This window comes from Emydura macquarii, unplaced genomic scaffold (assembly GCF_026122565.2).
Source record: "Emydura macquarii macquarii isolate MOO-44397 ecotype Brisbane River unplaced genomic scaffold, CSIRO-AGI_Emac_v2 contig_1483, whole genome shotgun sequence".
Classification (NCBI taxonomy): Eukaryota; Metazoa; Chordata; order Testudines; family Chelidae; genus Emydura; species Emydura macquarii.
In genome coordinates, this window is record NW_027131620.1 from 25780822 (window position 1) to 25796718 (window position 15897).

Genomic DNA, 15897 nt, shown 5'->3' on the forward strand with positions numbered 1-15897 from the left:
TCACCAAGTCCCTGCCTTGGAGGCTCTCTTGGGTTAAGTTTACACTCCCTGCTGGATGAGGGGTGAGTGCTTGAGATTTTAGCCCCTTTTGACTGGATCCTAAGCTCAGTTTGGCTCGTCCACCTGCACATTTTGGCTCTGCACAACACTTACTTAAACCAGGTTGGAACAGTCTGCATTCAGTTCAGCGCACCCTGTTCCTGACCCACTGGTGGGCAGGGCCTCAGGCCGTGACCTCACTTGTGCGGAGCACCATAAGTGTGCCTGCTGCCTTCACACATGCAAGGCCCAGCGGAGTGACCCCAAAAAGCTCAGTCTAAACTACTGCTAGTGGCTGTAACAAGAGAGAGTGCTTCTGAGCAACGTCTGTCACAGAGAGAAAACAAGCACATACCTCAGAGACTCAACGGTCAGAAGGGACCAGTACAATCATCTAGTCTGACCTCCTGCACAATGCAAGCCACAGAACCTCATCCACCCACTCCTGTAATAAACCTTTAACCTATGACTGAGTTATTAAAGTCCTCAAATCATGGTTTAAAGACTATAAGGTACAGAGAATCCACCAGCAAGTGACCTGTACCCCATGCCATAGAGGAAGGTGAAAACCCCCAGAGCCTTTGCCACTTTGCCCTGGGGGAAAACTCCTTCCCAACCCCAAATATGGCAATCAGCTAAACCTTGAGCATGTGGGCAAGACTCACCAGCCAGACACCCAAGAAAGAATTCTCTGTAGTAACTGAGAACCCTCCCCTCCCCCCTTCTAACATCCCATCACAGGCCATTGGCATATCTACCACCAGTAGCCAAAGGTCAGTCAATTGCTAAACTAGGCTGTCCCATCATACCATCCTCTCCATAAATTTATCAAGCTCAGTTTTGAAGCTAGCTAGGTTTCTTGCCCCCACTGCTCCCCTTGGAAGGCTATTCCAGAACTTCACTCCTCTGATGGTTAGAAACCTGTGTCTAATTTCAAGTCTAAACATCCTGATGGCTAGTTTATATCCATTAAGTTCAGCGCCAATGTGAACACAAGAACTAAGTTCCTCTCTGTCCCTGGTATTTATCCTTCTGATGTGTTTATAGACAGCAATCATATCTCCCCTCAACCTTCTTTTGATTAGGCTAAATAAGCCATGCTATTTGAGTCTCCTTGCATTGACAGGTTTTCCATTTAGCACTTCTCTGCACCCGTTTCAGTTTGAATTCATCTTTCTTAAACATGGGGGACCAGAACTGCACATAGTATTCCAGATGAGTTCTCACCAGCACCTTGTATAACTACTAACACCTCCCTTTCTCTACTGGAAATACCTCACCGGATGCATCCTAAGACTGCATTAGCTTTTTTCATGGCCACATCCTGTTAGAGGCTCATAGTCACCCAGTGATCAACCAATATGCCCATGTCCTTCTTCTCCTCTATCACTTCCGGCTGATGCGTCCCCAACTTAAAGCAGAAATTCTTATTAGTCCCTAAATGCATGACCTTACATTTCTATTACTCCAGTTTACAAGGTCATCCAGATCTTCCTGTATGATATTCTGATCCTTCTTTTGTATTGGCAATACCTCCCAACTTTGTGTCATCCACAAACTTTATTAGCACATTCCCACTTTTTGTGCCAAGGTCCGTAATAAAAGGGTTAAATAAAATTGGTCCCAAGACCACTCCCTGAGGAACTCCACTAGTAATCTCCCTCCAGCCTGACCATTTGCCTTTCAGTATGACCCATTGTAGTCACCCCTTTAACCATTTCCTTATCCACCTTCCAATTTTCATATTCATCCCCATCTTTTCCAATTTAACTAATAATTCTCCATGTGGAATCAGATCAAGTGCCTTACTGAAATCTAGGTAAATTCATTCCCTTTGTCTAAAAAATGTTATCTTCTCAAAAAAAGAGATCAGGTTGGTCTGGCACGATCTACCTTTTGTAAAACCATGTTGTGTATTATCCCAATTACCTTTCTTAAAAATAGGAACTATGTTAGCAATTCTCCACTCATATGGTATAGCCCCTGAGTTGACAGATTCATTAAAATCGTTGCTAATGGGCTTGAAATTTCATGTGCTAGTTCCTTTACTATTCTTGGATGAAGATTATCTGGTCCCCCTGATTTAGTCCCATTAAGCTTTTCGAGTTTGGCTTCTGTCTCAGATGTGGTTATTTTCATCTCCATATCCTCATTCCCCTTAGCCACCCTACCACTATCCCCAAACTCTTCATTAGCCTCATTAAAAATGGAGGCAAAGTATTTGTTTAGATATTCGGCCATGCCTCGATTATCCTTTAATCTCCACCCCATCCTCCATGCTTAGCGGTCCCACTTCTTTCTTTGTTTTCTTCCTATTTATATGGCTATAGAACCTTTTACTATTTTGGTTTTAATTCGCCTTGCAAGGTCCAACTCTACTTGGCTTTTGGCATTTCTCACTTTATCTCTACATGTTCTCATCTCCAAGAGATAGCTTTCTTTGCTAATCCCTCCCATCTTCCACTCCTTGTAGGCTTTCTGTTTTCTCTTAATCATCTGTCTGAGATGCTTATTCATCCAGCTTGGTCTACAACTCCTGCCTATGAATTTTTCCCCCTTCCTTGGGATGCAGTTATGCAGTTCTGATAGTTCCTGAAACTTTGACTTGAAGTAATTCCAAGACTCCTCTGCCTTTAGATCCATGAGTTCTTCAGTCCAGTCCACTTCCCCAACTAATTCCCTTAATTTTTTAAAGTTAGCCCTTTTGAAGTCAAAGCCCCTAGTCACAGATCTATTTTTACCCTCCCATTTAGTTTGAACTGAATTAGCTCATGGTCGCTCAAACCAAGGTTGTCCTCTACAACCAGCTCTGGTATTGGGGAGTAGTGAGGACCCCATAGAAAATCTAAAATGGCATCCCCTCTTGTTGGTTCAGTAACTACTTGGCGAAGGAATCTGTCAGCTGTCACATCCAGGAAAATCTGGGCCCTATTATTACTACTAGCACTTGTCCTTGAGTCTGTATCTGGGGAGTTAGTCTCCCATAATCACACAAAGCCCGAGTGGTGGGAGGGAGCAGGGCCAACCCAACTCAGCTGCTTTGTGTTTTGTCCATGCAGCTCCCAAGGTAAAGGGCCAGTTCATGAGTGTCTCCTCACTTCAGGTTCCATGGCGGCTGAAGAATGGGCACATAATCTCTGTAGCTTTCCCCTTCGATATCTCATCTTACTCTGGAATTGCATCTGTGGGACTTCAGCAGCCCTGCATTCCCAGCCCCAGGCCGCTCTCAGCAAGCAGCTTACATAACAATGGCCACAGTGGGTCTGTCCAATGGTCCATCAAGCCCAATGTCCTGTCTTCCGCCAGTGGCCAGTGCCAGGTGCTTCAAAGCGAATGAACAGAACAGGTCATCAAGTGATCCATCCCCGTGGCCAGTCCCAGCCTCTGGTAAACAGCAATCCCTGCCTGTCCCGGCTAATAGCCATTGATGGACCTGTCCTACATGAACTTATCTAGTTCTTTTTTGAACCCCTTTTATAGTCTTGGTCTTCACAACATCCCCTAGCAAGGAGTTTCCCAGCTTGACTGTGTACTGTGTGAAGTAGTGTTTTCTTTTGTTCATTTTAAACCTCCTGCTATTCATTTCAGTTGGTGACCCCTAGTTTTGTGCTGTGAGAGTAAATAACACTTCCTTGTTCACTTTCTCCACACTGGTCATGATGTTATAGGCCTCGATCATATCCCTCCCACCCTTCCAAGCATCCTCTACTCCGTTCTGGGATTTACTTTTCCCCCTCACTCCAAAGGCAGCGTGGGATGCATCTCGTGCCCTGAGCACAATGAGCCGGGCTGTGACTGCTGCAAAGAGCAAGCTCTGGCCATGAACTTGGGTCACACATTTAAGATACTAGACCATTGCCCTAGTTGCTCCCTTAATGTCCTGAGAACGTGTGCAGCCTTGGCAGGGGGAACATGAGTAACTGTGAGTAACCATGTACTGAAATAGTCGGGCCTTTAGCTCCTGCTGGTGGCTACAGATCTGATAACTCATCTCCCTACTCCCTTGCTCATGTCCCTTCAGAGCAGGGCTGGAGCCCAGTGCCAGGGAGGCGGTGTGTGGTTTGCTGAGCTGCAGTCAAAGCCGGGCCTGTTCTGCTGAGGGTTAGGACATCCCGGCCTGCGTCTCTTGCAGGGGCTAAATGTGAGTCTGGGTTTGTTTGCCAAAGATACGAACCTGAGTTCTGGAGCTGGCCAGACTGCCCCGAGTGCGATTCTAAAGCTGTGTAAATGGTAGAACCATCTCTCCACGCTCCTGTCCTTCCCTCCCATGGCAGCCAGTGAGCTGCTCCCTGCACAGCCACCAGTGCCGTCAGGCACCCACGTCCTCCCCACAGCTGGCTGGTCCCAAAGGGTAAGTAGGCCATAGCTGGTAGCAAACTTCCTGCACCCCTTTCCTAAGTGCCTAGCTCTCTGCACATGCCTCTTGCAGGCCTAGTGCCGACCGTTCTTGGCCCAATCCAAGCCCCGCTGCGTGGCGCTCTGTGCTGGGGCTGCCCTCCCTCCCCACACACGGCCAGGAGCCTCTGCTCTTCGGAAGCTGCGTTTATTCACTCAGTACAGAGACGGCAATGACTGTTGCAGCCAGTTGCACCTAACACACAAGTGTGTGTGATGGCGGCGGGGCGGGCGCTCTGCGGCTGCTACTCCTCGTGCTGGCAACAGAAGAGAAACACGGACTCAGGGATGTTGGACTTGCAGGGGTGGAGTGGGACACAGTCCTGCCCTCTGCAGGGGTCTCTGTCAGGCCCGTCTGAGGCACAGCCCATGGCTTGCTCCCTGGAGCAGCTGCTGGTCCCATGCAGGGCTCTAGCCCTGGCACGCTGCAGCCGCTCCTCCCTGCTGGTAGTGAGTCACCTGTGTGGTCACGGGGCATGGCAGGGGAGGGGAGCAGGGTCTGTTGGCCCAGTTTATAAGCTTGGTGCTGACACAGAGCTGGCTGTAGACGTGGGCAGCTTCTCTGCTCTCCCTTCCCTTCTGTGAAGCCAGGCCCCGCAGGAGGGTTAGTTCCCGCCCGGCGCCGTGAAGCCAGGTCCCACAGCTGAAGCCTTACCTTGGAGGTGATGACGTCCCTGGTGCGGGAGCGCAGCTTGTTCACCTGTGTCTCGGCGATGTCGGCCCGCTCCTCAGCGTCGTCCAGCTCGTGCTGCACCTTGCGGTACTTCACCAGATTGGAGTTGGCTTGCTGCTCCTGGGATGGTAGCACAAAGGAGGTGAGGGGGGCAGGGCTCTGCGAGGACACGCCACGGCCTAGCCTAAGGTGCCAGCAGCTCCCTCTGCTCTGAGTCAATTCCCAGCCCCTCACTCCCTGCCCCTGAGCTGCGTCTGGCATTTCCTGGGCATCTTTGTGCCACTACAGGGACCTCTGTGGGGGCAGCGCTTCTCAGAACCTGGGGTCCCAGCCTTGGAAGCCAGGCCCCATCCACAGCAGGGGCAGGGCCTGGCGGTGATGGTACGTGCGCATGCAGCGCTTCAGGATGGAAGGGCAAGGACCCGCCCCCTGGCTCCGGCCTGGGCTATGGGGGAGCCAAGGAGCAGGCTCAGCCCTGGAAGAAGCAAGGCCCGTGTCCTACCTGCGAGGGCAGTTGGGAGGGTGACTGTGTCCCGCCGCGGAGGCCTGGCACTTACCGCCTCCTCGAACTGCCGCTTGTAGCTCTTGACCTTGCTCTGCAGTTTGTCAATCAGGTCCTGCATCCGCGCCAGGTTCTTCCTGTCCTCCTCGGTCTGAAAGACACCAGCCAGGGCTGCTGGTGAGCCGTCAGCCCTGCCCCACGTCTCCTGCCCTCCCCTGGCCAGGCTGTCCACAGCTTCCCCTCCCCCACTTCCCTGAGGCCCCTACCCCACCTGGACGATCTCCCCTTCCTAGGGGCCCCCATGAAGCTCCACTGCCACAGTCTCTCCCCCTGGACCCCTGGCTGGCTTCTGGCCGCTCAGCTCCTGCTTCCCACCCTGGGGCAGCAGTTGGGATGAGGGGACTGGGCCAGGAGCCCCAGGGTGCCCAGGACTGGGTTGGGCAAGTCTTGCAGCTTCTGCTGTGGGTTTTCTTGCAGCAGCCAATGTGCTGTGCCCAGTGATTGGGGGGGTCCCTCTGGCCTTCTGTGGGACAGGGGCTGGGGAGACCGAGGAAGCTGGGAGCCCCATGTGGGAGTAGGGAGAGGGTGGAGGGGCTGGCGGCCCTGTGTGGGGGCTGGGAGCCCTGCGCGGCTGTACCTGGTAGGTCAGCTCCTTGATCCTCCTCTCATACTTGCGAAGGCCTTTCTGGCTCTCAGCGTTCCTCTTCTGCTCGATGTCCAGCTCCCCCTCCAGCTCGCGCACCTGGGGGCAGAAGCAGGCCAGTCGGCTCTGGGTTTCCAGCTGCCCGTCCTGCTCTCCCTGCTGCCAGGTTCTGGCTAAGCCCCAGCCTCAAATGCCGCCTTAGGCTGAGCTGGGGAGCCAGGCCCTGGCCTGGCCTGGCGGCAGAGGAGCTGGTGCAGTGGGTGGGGGAGGACACCCTATCTGAGCTCACTCTGCACTTGGGACCCCGCTGTGGGTCACCAGGGTTGCTCTGCTGCCAAGATGCTTTCCCTGCCCCACGGCAATGAGGAGGGCACTGGCCCTAGGGGATGGGTCCCTGCTGGAGGCCGTGGGTCATCCTGGCATGAGGGGTCTGCCTGGGCTCAGCCAGGTGAAAGCAGGGCCCTTGGGGCCATAGGATGGCAGGGGTCTCGCCCAAAGCCCCAGGGAGCTGCAGCTCCTTAGCAAACCGGCAGGCAGGGCTGTGCTGCCCGCAGAGCCCTGGCTCCCAGCGGCAGCTGGCTCAGGGGGAGGCTGAGGGGCAGCATAGCACCCGGTGCACACAGCGGGGGGCCTGGGCAGGGCTGGGAACCGGAGCCACACTTGGCTCAGGTGATTAAACCCTTGAGCCCTGGGAAACGTCAGCCGGAGCAGAAAGGGGCCGCCAGCGAGGGCAGGGCTGGCTCGAAGGAGGCGCCTGGCACGACCAACACTTGCCCTGGCCTCCAGCTTCTGGATCTGCTTCTTGCCCCCCTTCAGGGCAATCTGCTCAGCCTCATCCAGACGCATCTGCAGGTCCTTGATGGTCTGCTCCATGTTCTTCTTCATCCGCTCCAGGTGAGCGCTCGTGTCCTGCTCCTTCTTCAGCTCCTCCGCCATCATGGCCGCCTGGCAGGACCAAAGGGAGGAGGGGCCTGTCAGCCAAGGGGATCCCAACAGTGCCTTCTGGCCTTGCCCCCCGGGGCTCTGTGAACGCAGCCCCCCGCCCCCTGAACGCTGGCCCAGGGCCCAAGCCACTGCTGCAGGACCGAGCGCCGAGCCCTGCCCCACTCCTTACGTCAGTGATGGCTTTCTTGGCCTTCTCCTCGGCGTTGCGACACTCCTGCACCGCCTCCTCCACCTCGGTGGTCAGCTGGGCGACGTCTGCCTCCATCTTCTTCTTGTGGTTAATCAGGCCTGTGTTCTAGGAGCAGCAACAGGGCAGGGTTATTGGCATAGGGGGGACGGGGCAGGTCTGGTAACGTGTTCCCAGGGGTGGGACAGGGCAGGGTTTTCACACAGGGCCGGGGAGCTTTTCGCACAGGCCAGGCCCAGATCATGCTGATTCCAGACAGCGCTGAGGGCTCTCTCCAAACTGTGCCGAGGGACGTGGTGCTGTGTGAGGTGCAGGGGGCCCAGCAAACTGCCCCGTGTCTCTCCTGCCCCTCGGGCTGGAGCCCACGCAGGCTCTCGCTCACCTGAGAGTGCAGGAGGTTGACTCTCTCAGTGGCCTCCAGCAGCTCCTGCTCAGCCAGCTTCCTGCCCCGCTCGGCCTGCTCCAGTGCCGCCCGCAGCTCCTCCACCTCAGCCAGCAGCAGGTTGTTGCGCCTCTCCAGGGCCGCCGCCTGCTCCTTCAGGTCGTCGTTGTGGCGCAGGGTGTCGTCCAGCTCGATCTGCAGGTCCTGCCAGCAGAGCCACACACCAGAGTCAAGGGGGAACCAGGTCTGATCCCACCCAGAGTGGGGCTGGATGCAGGCCCAGGGGCCATCAGCCCCAGGCACCATGAGCATCCGTCCAGACGAACCCTGCTTGCGGCTGGCAGGGTTGTGAGCCAGCTCGTGCAACAGCTGGCCCAGCTCCAGCCTAGAGATAGGACAGCAACTGAGGGCTGCGCTCACCCGTCCCCGCAGCACCTGCCCCTTGCCCGAGGGCTGGCGGGACTGACCTTGATCTGGGCCTGGAGCTGCCGCACCAGTTTCTGGGACTCAGCGGCCTGGCGGTTGGCGTGGCTCAGCTGGATCTCCATCTCGTTCAGGTCTCCCTCCATCTTCTTCCGCAGCCGGATGGCCTCGTTCCTGGCCTTGGCCTCTGCGTCCAGCGTGGCCTGCATGGAGTCCATGGCGCGCTGGTGGTTACGCCTGCAAGGGGAGAAGGTCGGGGGGAGGGTTAATCCTCCAGCGCTGAGAGTTTAGAGCTGGGGGCAGCCCCAGCCGTGGCCTGGGCTCCCTGCGGCTACACCCCCTTTGCAGAGCTCTGCCTTGCCTGCAGAGCCAGCGGTCCTGCTGCCCACCCCACCTGCGGGTCACATCGCAGTGGGAGGTGGGCACAGGCAGGTGCTGCCAGCCCCCTGCTCCCAGCCCCGGGGCGACCCTACCTCAGGTTCTCAAACTCCTCGTCCTTCTCGGCCAGTTTCCTCTCCACGTCGGCCTTGATCTGGGACAGCTCCAGCTGGATCCGCAGCGTCTTGCTCTCCTCATGCTCCAATGCCCCCTGGAGACAGCGGCAGATGGGCATTAGTGTCATCGCTGGATGGGGTGAGCCCCAAACCTCCCCACAGGACAGCTGTGGGATGCCTCCCCTCGGCCCAAACCCACCTCAGCCTCCTCCAGCGCTGCCTGGATGTCGCTCTTCTCGCTCTCCAGGGCCTTCTTCACCTTCTCCAACTCATGGATGGTCTTGCTGCTCAGGCTGATCTGGTCCGTCAGGTCGGCGATCTCCTCTGGGCAGGCGGACAAAGGGCTCGAGGGTTACTGGTGTGCCGGGGGGGCCTGTGCGCCCCTAACAGCCGGCTCTCCCACAGCCACCGTCAAACAAAGCACACGGCTTCACCTCTCAACATGGGCCTGCCTGACAAACAGCCACCGGCCAGCCTCGCAGGGGGCCCTGCTGTGGTGGGACATGGATTCAGACCCCTCCCATCCCTACTGCCCACCTGCAGCCCTGGGCCCTCGGGTGGGCTGGCTGAGCACTAGCCGCTGGGCAGGGGCTCTGCCAGCTGCCCTTGTCCTCTGCTGCGCCGGGGGGCCGGAGATGAGGCTATGCTCAGCAGGCAGGCAATGCAGCGCTGGCCCAGGGGTGCCCCGACACCTTGGATGTTGGACACAAAACACTTTACAGAGCAGCCACTAAGTTCAGCCTTGCAGTCGGCAGGACTGGGCCTCGAGCCCCCCACGTCCAGCGGCCAGGCCTGGGGTGGTGCAAACTGCCACACGGTACCAAAAGCATGCCCTGGCTGAGGGAGGAGAGGGGGGCAAATCCCTGCCCGGAAGGAAAGTCTATCCCAACACAAGTGACTATCCCAGGATTTATAGCACAATGCCACGCCTTGCAGTGGTGCTAGTGCAGTGCCCAGGGAGGAAGGGGCACAAACAGCCCAGCCCCAGGGCCAGGCAGGCATGTGGCTCTAAGTGCTGGAGCCCGGCTGTACCTTGCAGGTTCTTGTTCTCGCGTTTGAGGGTTTCCAGGTTGTCCAGCGACTCCTCATAGGCGTTCTTGAGTTTGAAGAGCTCCGTGCTCAGGCTGCGCGACTCTTTCTGCGAGGACTCGAGCTCCGCCTGGGTCTCCTCGTACTTCTGCTTCCACTCGGCGAGGATCCTGTCGAAGTTGCGCTGCTTCTTGTCCAGTGCGGCGGCCGCGGAGTTGGCTCTCTCCAGGTCGATGGACAGGTCCTCGATCTCTGTCTGCAGCCGGTGCTTGGTCTTCTCCAGGGACGAGCACTTGGCATGTGCTGCCTCCACGGCTTCCTCCGCCTCCTGCAGCCGGATGGCCAGCTTCTTCCTGCCAGCAGCAGACAGACAATGACGCAAGGCTGGGCACAGCAGCTCCCCAGGCATGCTGCTGCCACGTGGACACACAGCCCCGGCAGGGGTGGGCCTCAACCCTATTTAATCAACAAGGCCTGATTCAAAGCCCCTGGGAATCTTGCCATTGACGTCTATGGACTTCGGATCAAGCCCATCCTCTGAAGTCTCCTGTCCTGACATGGAGAGGAACGAAGGAATTCCAGGCCCCAAAGCCGCCCCAGCCCTCAGACAGCTGCCTGCAGACCCATTAGGCACATGGCTGTATTTGTGTGTGCGCCCACGGATGCCTTGGCTGATGCACAGATCCCCATGTGAGCCCCCAACGTGCTGGATATTGAAGGCAGTCCCTGGGCAGCGCTGGTGGTTGGCAGCCTGGGGCAGAGAGAACCCAGCTCCCCCACTCCAGGCCAACGGGCAACACGTTCCTTCGCCGTGTCCTACCTGCTGGCGTTGGCTGAGACAGAACGTGTCTCCGAAGAGCCCCGTGGCAGTGTCAGGCTCACGGGGTGCCCTGTCCCTCTGCAGAGGCCTGCAGCCACCCGGGAGATCTGCTCACAAGTGGCCCCAACAGAAGGATGGAGCAGCCGGTTTCCAGTGCGTGAACCTTGCTGGGACTTACTTGGCTTCCTCCAGCTCCTCTGTCCGCTGAATGGCATCCGTCTCGTACTTGGTTCTCCACTGCGCCACCTCAGCATTAGCCTTCGACAGGGTCCTCTGGAGCTCCCCCTTGGCCTCCACCTCCTCCTCATACTGCTCCCGCAGCAGGTCGCAGTCGTGGCGTGAGGCTTGCAGAGCGTGAGCCAAGGCATTTTTGGACTGGAAAGGGAAAGCAGTGGAAGGTGGGAGTCAGTGTTCACGCTTAGCCAGGGAACCCCCCGCTCCTGCAGGCTGTGCTGGGGCAGTGCTGGGTTTAGATCCTTGGGGCCTGGTGCCTCCTGTGATGGGCACGTCCAGCACCGGCAGCAGCAGTGCTGGTCTCCTCACCTGTGTGCCACACACCGGCCCTGCAGTGGCCGTCTCTAGCAGAAGGGAGATCAGCCTCCGTGGCCTCTCTGCTGAGATTGACCCAGGGGCAAATCAGTGCCAGGGGCGGGGATGCATGTGGGGGCATGGAGAGAGCAGCCTGCTGGCAGACAAGACCCCCTGCTCCTCCAGCTCCCTTCAGCAAGGCCCCCAAACAGCCACCGCCTGGCCTTAGCTACTGCTCCGGCCTGGATCCAAACCCCAGCACCAGGCGCAGCGTCCCATTCCCAGGGCCTGCGCCGGCCCAGCCCCCAGCCCAGCCACACTTCAGGACCCGTTTTCTCCTGCTCTGAGGAGTGGCTTCAGCCCGTCACGAGGGCTTGGCTGGGCCGTGTGCCCCTGAGCAAGGCCTGCCCCAGCACAAGCCCAGTGTCAGTTGCCATGCCAGGTGAGATGGCCAACGTGCCAGTCCTTGGCTATCTCCCAGCTCTTCCTAGGGACTCAGGTGCAAACCCTCATTGCTGGGCTCTCCGGCTCTCTTCCAGTCTGGCCAGCTCCTGCACTGCCCATGGCACTGGAGAGCAGCCGCCTCCTTCAGCCAGCCTTACCTTGGTCTCTTCTTCCAGCTGCCTCTTGAGCTCCTCAATGGTCTGGGTAAATGAGGTCTTGCCACGGCTCAGCTGGTTTATAAACGACTCCTTTTCCTCCAGCAGCCGGCTCAGCTCCCCTAATGGCAGACAAAGACAAACGACCATGATGCAGCTGGGGACATGGAAGCTGTGCAAGGCCGCTGGCTCGCAGAGCTCGTGTCCTTCAACTCCCCAGGGCCCAGATCTGACACACCGGAGTGGCATGGCTCAGAACTGACCTGACCGCCTGTGGTTGCAGGGGTCCCAGGCGATGGTTTTGCTTGCAGTCACGGGCCTGAGCCCATCTCTGAACGCCCCAGGGCTGGAGTAGGTTGGACTAGCGTTGCAGTTACAGCTCGGAGTCAATGAAAATGGACTTTATCAAGCACTTCCTGTCCTCCGAGCAGTGAGATGGACCTCAGCCACGCTGAGCAGCCAGATGCTGGTCTGGGCTCCAGGATGGTAGAACCAGGCTTGCTGGTAGAGGGGTGTTGGCCTGGGCAATGGGCCTATTATCCCTTGTGCCGGCGGGTCTTGGGCACCAAGGACCTCAGCTTAATGTCACAGCTGATAGGCACACCCTGATGCACACAGCCCTGTCAGCACAGATCCCAGCAGAGTCTGGGTAGAACCTAGCCCGAGTCAGGTCTCCCACCTGGGATCCCTGGAGCCAAGGGCAGAAGCTGCACTGCTGGGGTAGAGGATGCACACTGCCAGCAGGTAGCTTCCTGCTTTTAACCCGTGAGACCATGGCCCGTTCCATAGCGACACTGATGCCGATGCTACTCTTCTCCTTTCCCTCGGCACGTCACTGCCGCCACTGCTCTGGCTGGCTGGCCGCACTGCCCACCCTGAGTCTGCTTGTCCTGAAGCTGTTCAGCTCCTTGGGCACATTGCTTTGGCACGATGGGCCAGTGAGCACGACTGCCAGCAACCTGCTCCCTGCCTGGAGAGTGTATTGACCCCTCAGAGAGGCAGGACAATCTGCAAGTGGCTGATCCTAGTCCCCTTGTGTAGCAAACCCAGCCTCACAGCCCCTCTCCGCCACTCCCTGAGCTGGGTCAAGGCCTTGCAAATTTACCATTCTCGGTCTGCAGCCGGCCTCGCTGGGTGCTCACTTCGGCCAACTGGCGCTGCAGCTCATCCACCTTCGACTTGGCCTCGCTCAGCTGGTCCTCGTAGGTTCGGCACAGCTTCTCCGCGTTTGCCTGCAGCGAGCAAGCCAGGCAGCATCAGATCTGCAGCCCTGGCCTAGAAAGCTTTGTTCTGCTCAGCTGCTCAGCACACCACCCCGGGAACTGGCCTGCTTCCTCACCCATGGTGTGAGCCCGGGGATCCCCCTTTCTCTAGCCCCCTTTCAGCTGGGTGAAGCACAACAATAGCCTGCTCAGACAGGATCCCCATCAGCCTCTCCCAGAGCCCAGCCAGCATGAGACCCTCTCATGTCTCCCTCGGTAGAGGACCAGGTCCTGCAGCTACCTTCAATACAGAAAGCTCAGCTGTTGTTCTACATCCATGCAGCATCTGGGCTAGAACCCAGGGCTTTCCGCCTCAACAGCTCCAGCCTTTGCTCTGATCTTAGCATCTGCAGAGCAGCACCTAGCATGGCACAGGTACGCGGCTTTTGCCCCATTTGCAGCTGCAGGCAGAGGTTAGTGACTTGGCCAAGCGACCATCAGAGTTGGGATCAGAGCCCCAGGCTCCTGCGCTAGGGGAGGGAGCAGTTGCAGTGTTAGACCTTAGAGCCTGCCTCCGCTTCCAGCTGCTCTCAGGCACCCTCACTGTGCACCCTCCAGGTGGTCTGGTCCCCCCCCAGCGAGGGGCAGCCCCCTTCCAGCCCCCCACACCCGTCACCTTGTTCTTGGTGAGATAATCAATGTTGGACGAGAGGTCGTCCACCTCCATCTTCATCTCACTCTTCTCCTTCTCCAGCTTCTGCTTGACCCTTTGCAGGTTGTCGATCTGCTCGCCCAGCTCGGCCACGCTGTCAGCGTGCTTCTTGCGCAGGGCCGCGGCTGTCGACTCGTGATGCAGCGTCGCCTCCTCCAGGTCCCTGCGCAGCTTCAGGAACTCAGCCTCCCGCTTCTTGTTCATCTCCAGCTGGACAGCCGTCGCCCCGCCCGCCTCCTCCAGCCGCTCACTCAGCTCCTCCAGCTCCCGTGCCACTTCTGCACGCTGCTTCTCCACCTTGGCCCTAGCTGCTCGCTCTGCCTCCAGCTCCTCCTCCAACTCCTCAATGCGGGCCTGGCGGGAGGCAAAGCGTGGCAGGTGCTATGGGTCAGCACCAGCATCCTCGCCGTCCCGGCTGGAGCGAGAACCTAACTGCAGCACCAAGCCACCGCTCTGGGACACACAGCCAGTGCCCTGCTACTTGGGGGCAGCCTAAGAGTTGTCTGTCCCCAGCCTCTGTGGCTGGGATAACGTCTCAGTGCAGGCCTTCTGCAGGGCTGGCTCTGCTGTGCACTAGCAGGGCGGGCGTGCTAACATGACCCCCCTGAAAACTTTTGGAGGGCTGGGCCTGAGTCACACATCTGGATCTAGCTGTGAATCTGAATTCCACCGCCTGGTCCCACCCCCACAGCTCAGGGCAATCTGGCCATGGGGTTCTGGTTTGCTCCTTTGTGAGAGAGGGGCCCAACCTGGGGCATTTGGATCTGCAGGGTTTTGGGGGACTGGATTCGAGGTTCTGGCCTGGTTGAGGACTACATCCCTGCGCAAGAGCCGAGCCAGCAGGGAGCCCCTCACTGCTGAAAGGTCAGGTGCTTGTCTGAGTTTTTAACCCCATTTAACCCCATTTTTAACCCCATAACCCTGGGATTGGCCCGGTGTGCCCCAGCCCTGCTGCTGGCTCGGCTCTTTCCCCAGGCTTCCACTGTGGAGGAGCCCGCTGGCTTAGCGGCTGCTCTGTCCCTCGCCCACTGCTACCAAGCAAACCTCTCTTGTGTCAGGGGTAAGGAGCCACCACAAAGGGATGTGCACGTACAGCGCTGCTGGGCTCCTGGGGGGAGCCGGATGGCTCCATTGGATCTGAAACACGCTCAGCTGAGCCAGGAGCGAGGCCGCAGGGCTGGAGAGAGGGCATGGGGGAGACACACCTTTGCCCCAGGCCCCAGGAAACCAGCTCCATGGGGTTCGGTGCTAGGGTGGACTGCCAGAAGGGAGGGTGGAGTGCAGACCCCTCTGCGCAGAGCTTGTCGCAGGAGGCTCAAGGAGGCAGGCAGGGCTCGACCCGCTCAGGGACAAGCCCTGTCCCACCCAACCGCCCCCTGGTGTTTCAGTGGGGACACCCGGCCTGTTTCCTCTGAACAACATGTCTTTACCTGCAGCTCTTTGATCTTCTTCTGCAGCTGGGCCCCAAGCACTTGCTCATCTTCAATCCTGGAATTCAGCTGGCTTGTCTCAAAGTCTTTCCTGCACAGAACCAGGACAGAGGCCTGCATTACGCACAGGCATCAGAGACGGAGAAAAACTGCCAGACCCCTGCTAGCTGGGCCCAGAGGCCAGCACAGGAGACTTCCCTGCATTCTTGTGACTAGTGCTTTGTCCTGTACCAAAAGGTGAAGGAACCTATATTTGCAACCTAAGCTGTTGGAAGAACTCCAGCAGGGCACCTAATCCAACCCCTATGCATCAGGGGTTCCCCTGGGGGCACACAGCCCATCCATGGATTGGGGGGGTCCCCTGGGGGCACACAGCCCATCCATGGGTCGGGGAGGTCCCCTGGGGGCACACAGCCCATCCATGGGTCGGGGAGGTCCCCTGGGGGCACACAGCCCATCCTAGGATCTGAGGGCATGGGTCAGAGGGGTCCTCTGGAGGCACACAGCCCATCCTTGGATCTGGGGGTCCCCTGGGGGCATTGGTCGGGAGGTCCCCTGAGGGCACACAGTTCATCCAGGGATCAAGGGGTTCCCCTGGGGGCACACAGTCCAGCCTTGAATTGGGATGAGGCAGGTGATATCAACCCCACTGACTTGCTGGTTACATTTATAGCCCGTGGGAGCCGCAGGTGACAGCTTTGCCCAGCAGCTTCTTTTAAAACTTCGGGTACTTTCTGGGCTCCCCAAAGCCTGGTGTGCGGCGATGCAGTCTGAGTGGGCAGGTAGAGTTCTGGGCCTCGACTCGGGAGATCTGTCTCTCCTCCTGCCTCCTTTGGGCAAGTTACTGCGTCCTCTGAGCCTCAGTGCCCCCAGCAAGATGGGGATGAGAACCCC

General features: G+C 58.1%; 1 protein-coding gene across 2 annotated transcripts in view; it reads right to left on the reverse strand.

Annotated features, from left to right (window-relative positions):
- Positions 1–4566: 4566 nt before the first annotated feature.
- MYH7B (myosin heavy chain 7B) overlaps positions 4567–15897 on the reverse strand; it is a 51367-nt gene continuing 40036 nt past the window's right edge. For both annotated transcript variants that reach the window (XM_067554507.1, XM_067554506.1), the window contains 16 exons: positions 15004–15094; positions 13538–13927; positions 12765–12891; positions 11663–11781; positions 10711–10907; positions 9716–10065; positions 8883–9007; positions 8663–8778; positions 8234–8426; positions 7767–7970; positions 7367–7492; positions 7027–7197; positions 6247–6351; positions 5665–5760; positions 5090–5227; positions 4567–4691 (listed from right to left, as the gene is read on the reverse strand). In XM_067554507.1, the coding sequence (XP_067410608.1) occupies positions 4680–4691; positions 5090–5227; positions 5665–5760; positions 6247–6351; positions 7027–7197; positions 7367–7492; positions 7767–7970; positions 8234–8426; positions 8663–8778; positions 8883–9007; positions 9716–10065; positions 10711–10907; positions 11663–11781; positions 12765–12891; positions 13538–13927; positions 15004–15094 (2560 nt within the window). In that variant the 3' untranslated portion in view covers positions 4567–4679. The remainder of the gene's footprint in view (positions 4692–5089; positions 5228–5664; positions 5761–6246; positions 6352–7026; positions 7198–7366; positions 7493–7766; positions 7971–8233; positions 8427–8662; positions 8779–8882; positions 9008–9715; positions 10066–10710; positions 10908–11662; positions 11782–12764; positions 12892–13537; positions 13928–15003; positions 15095–15897) is intronic.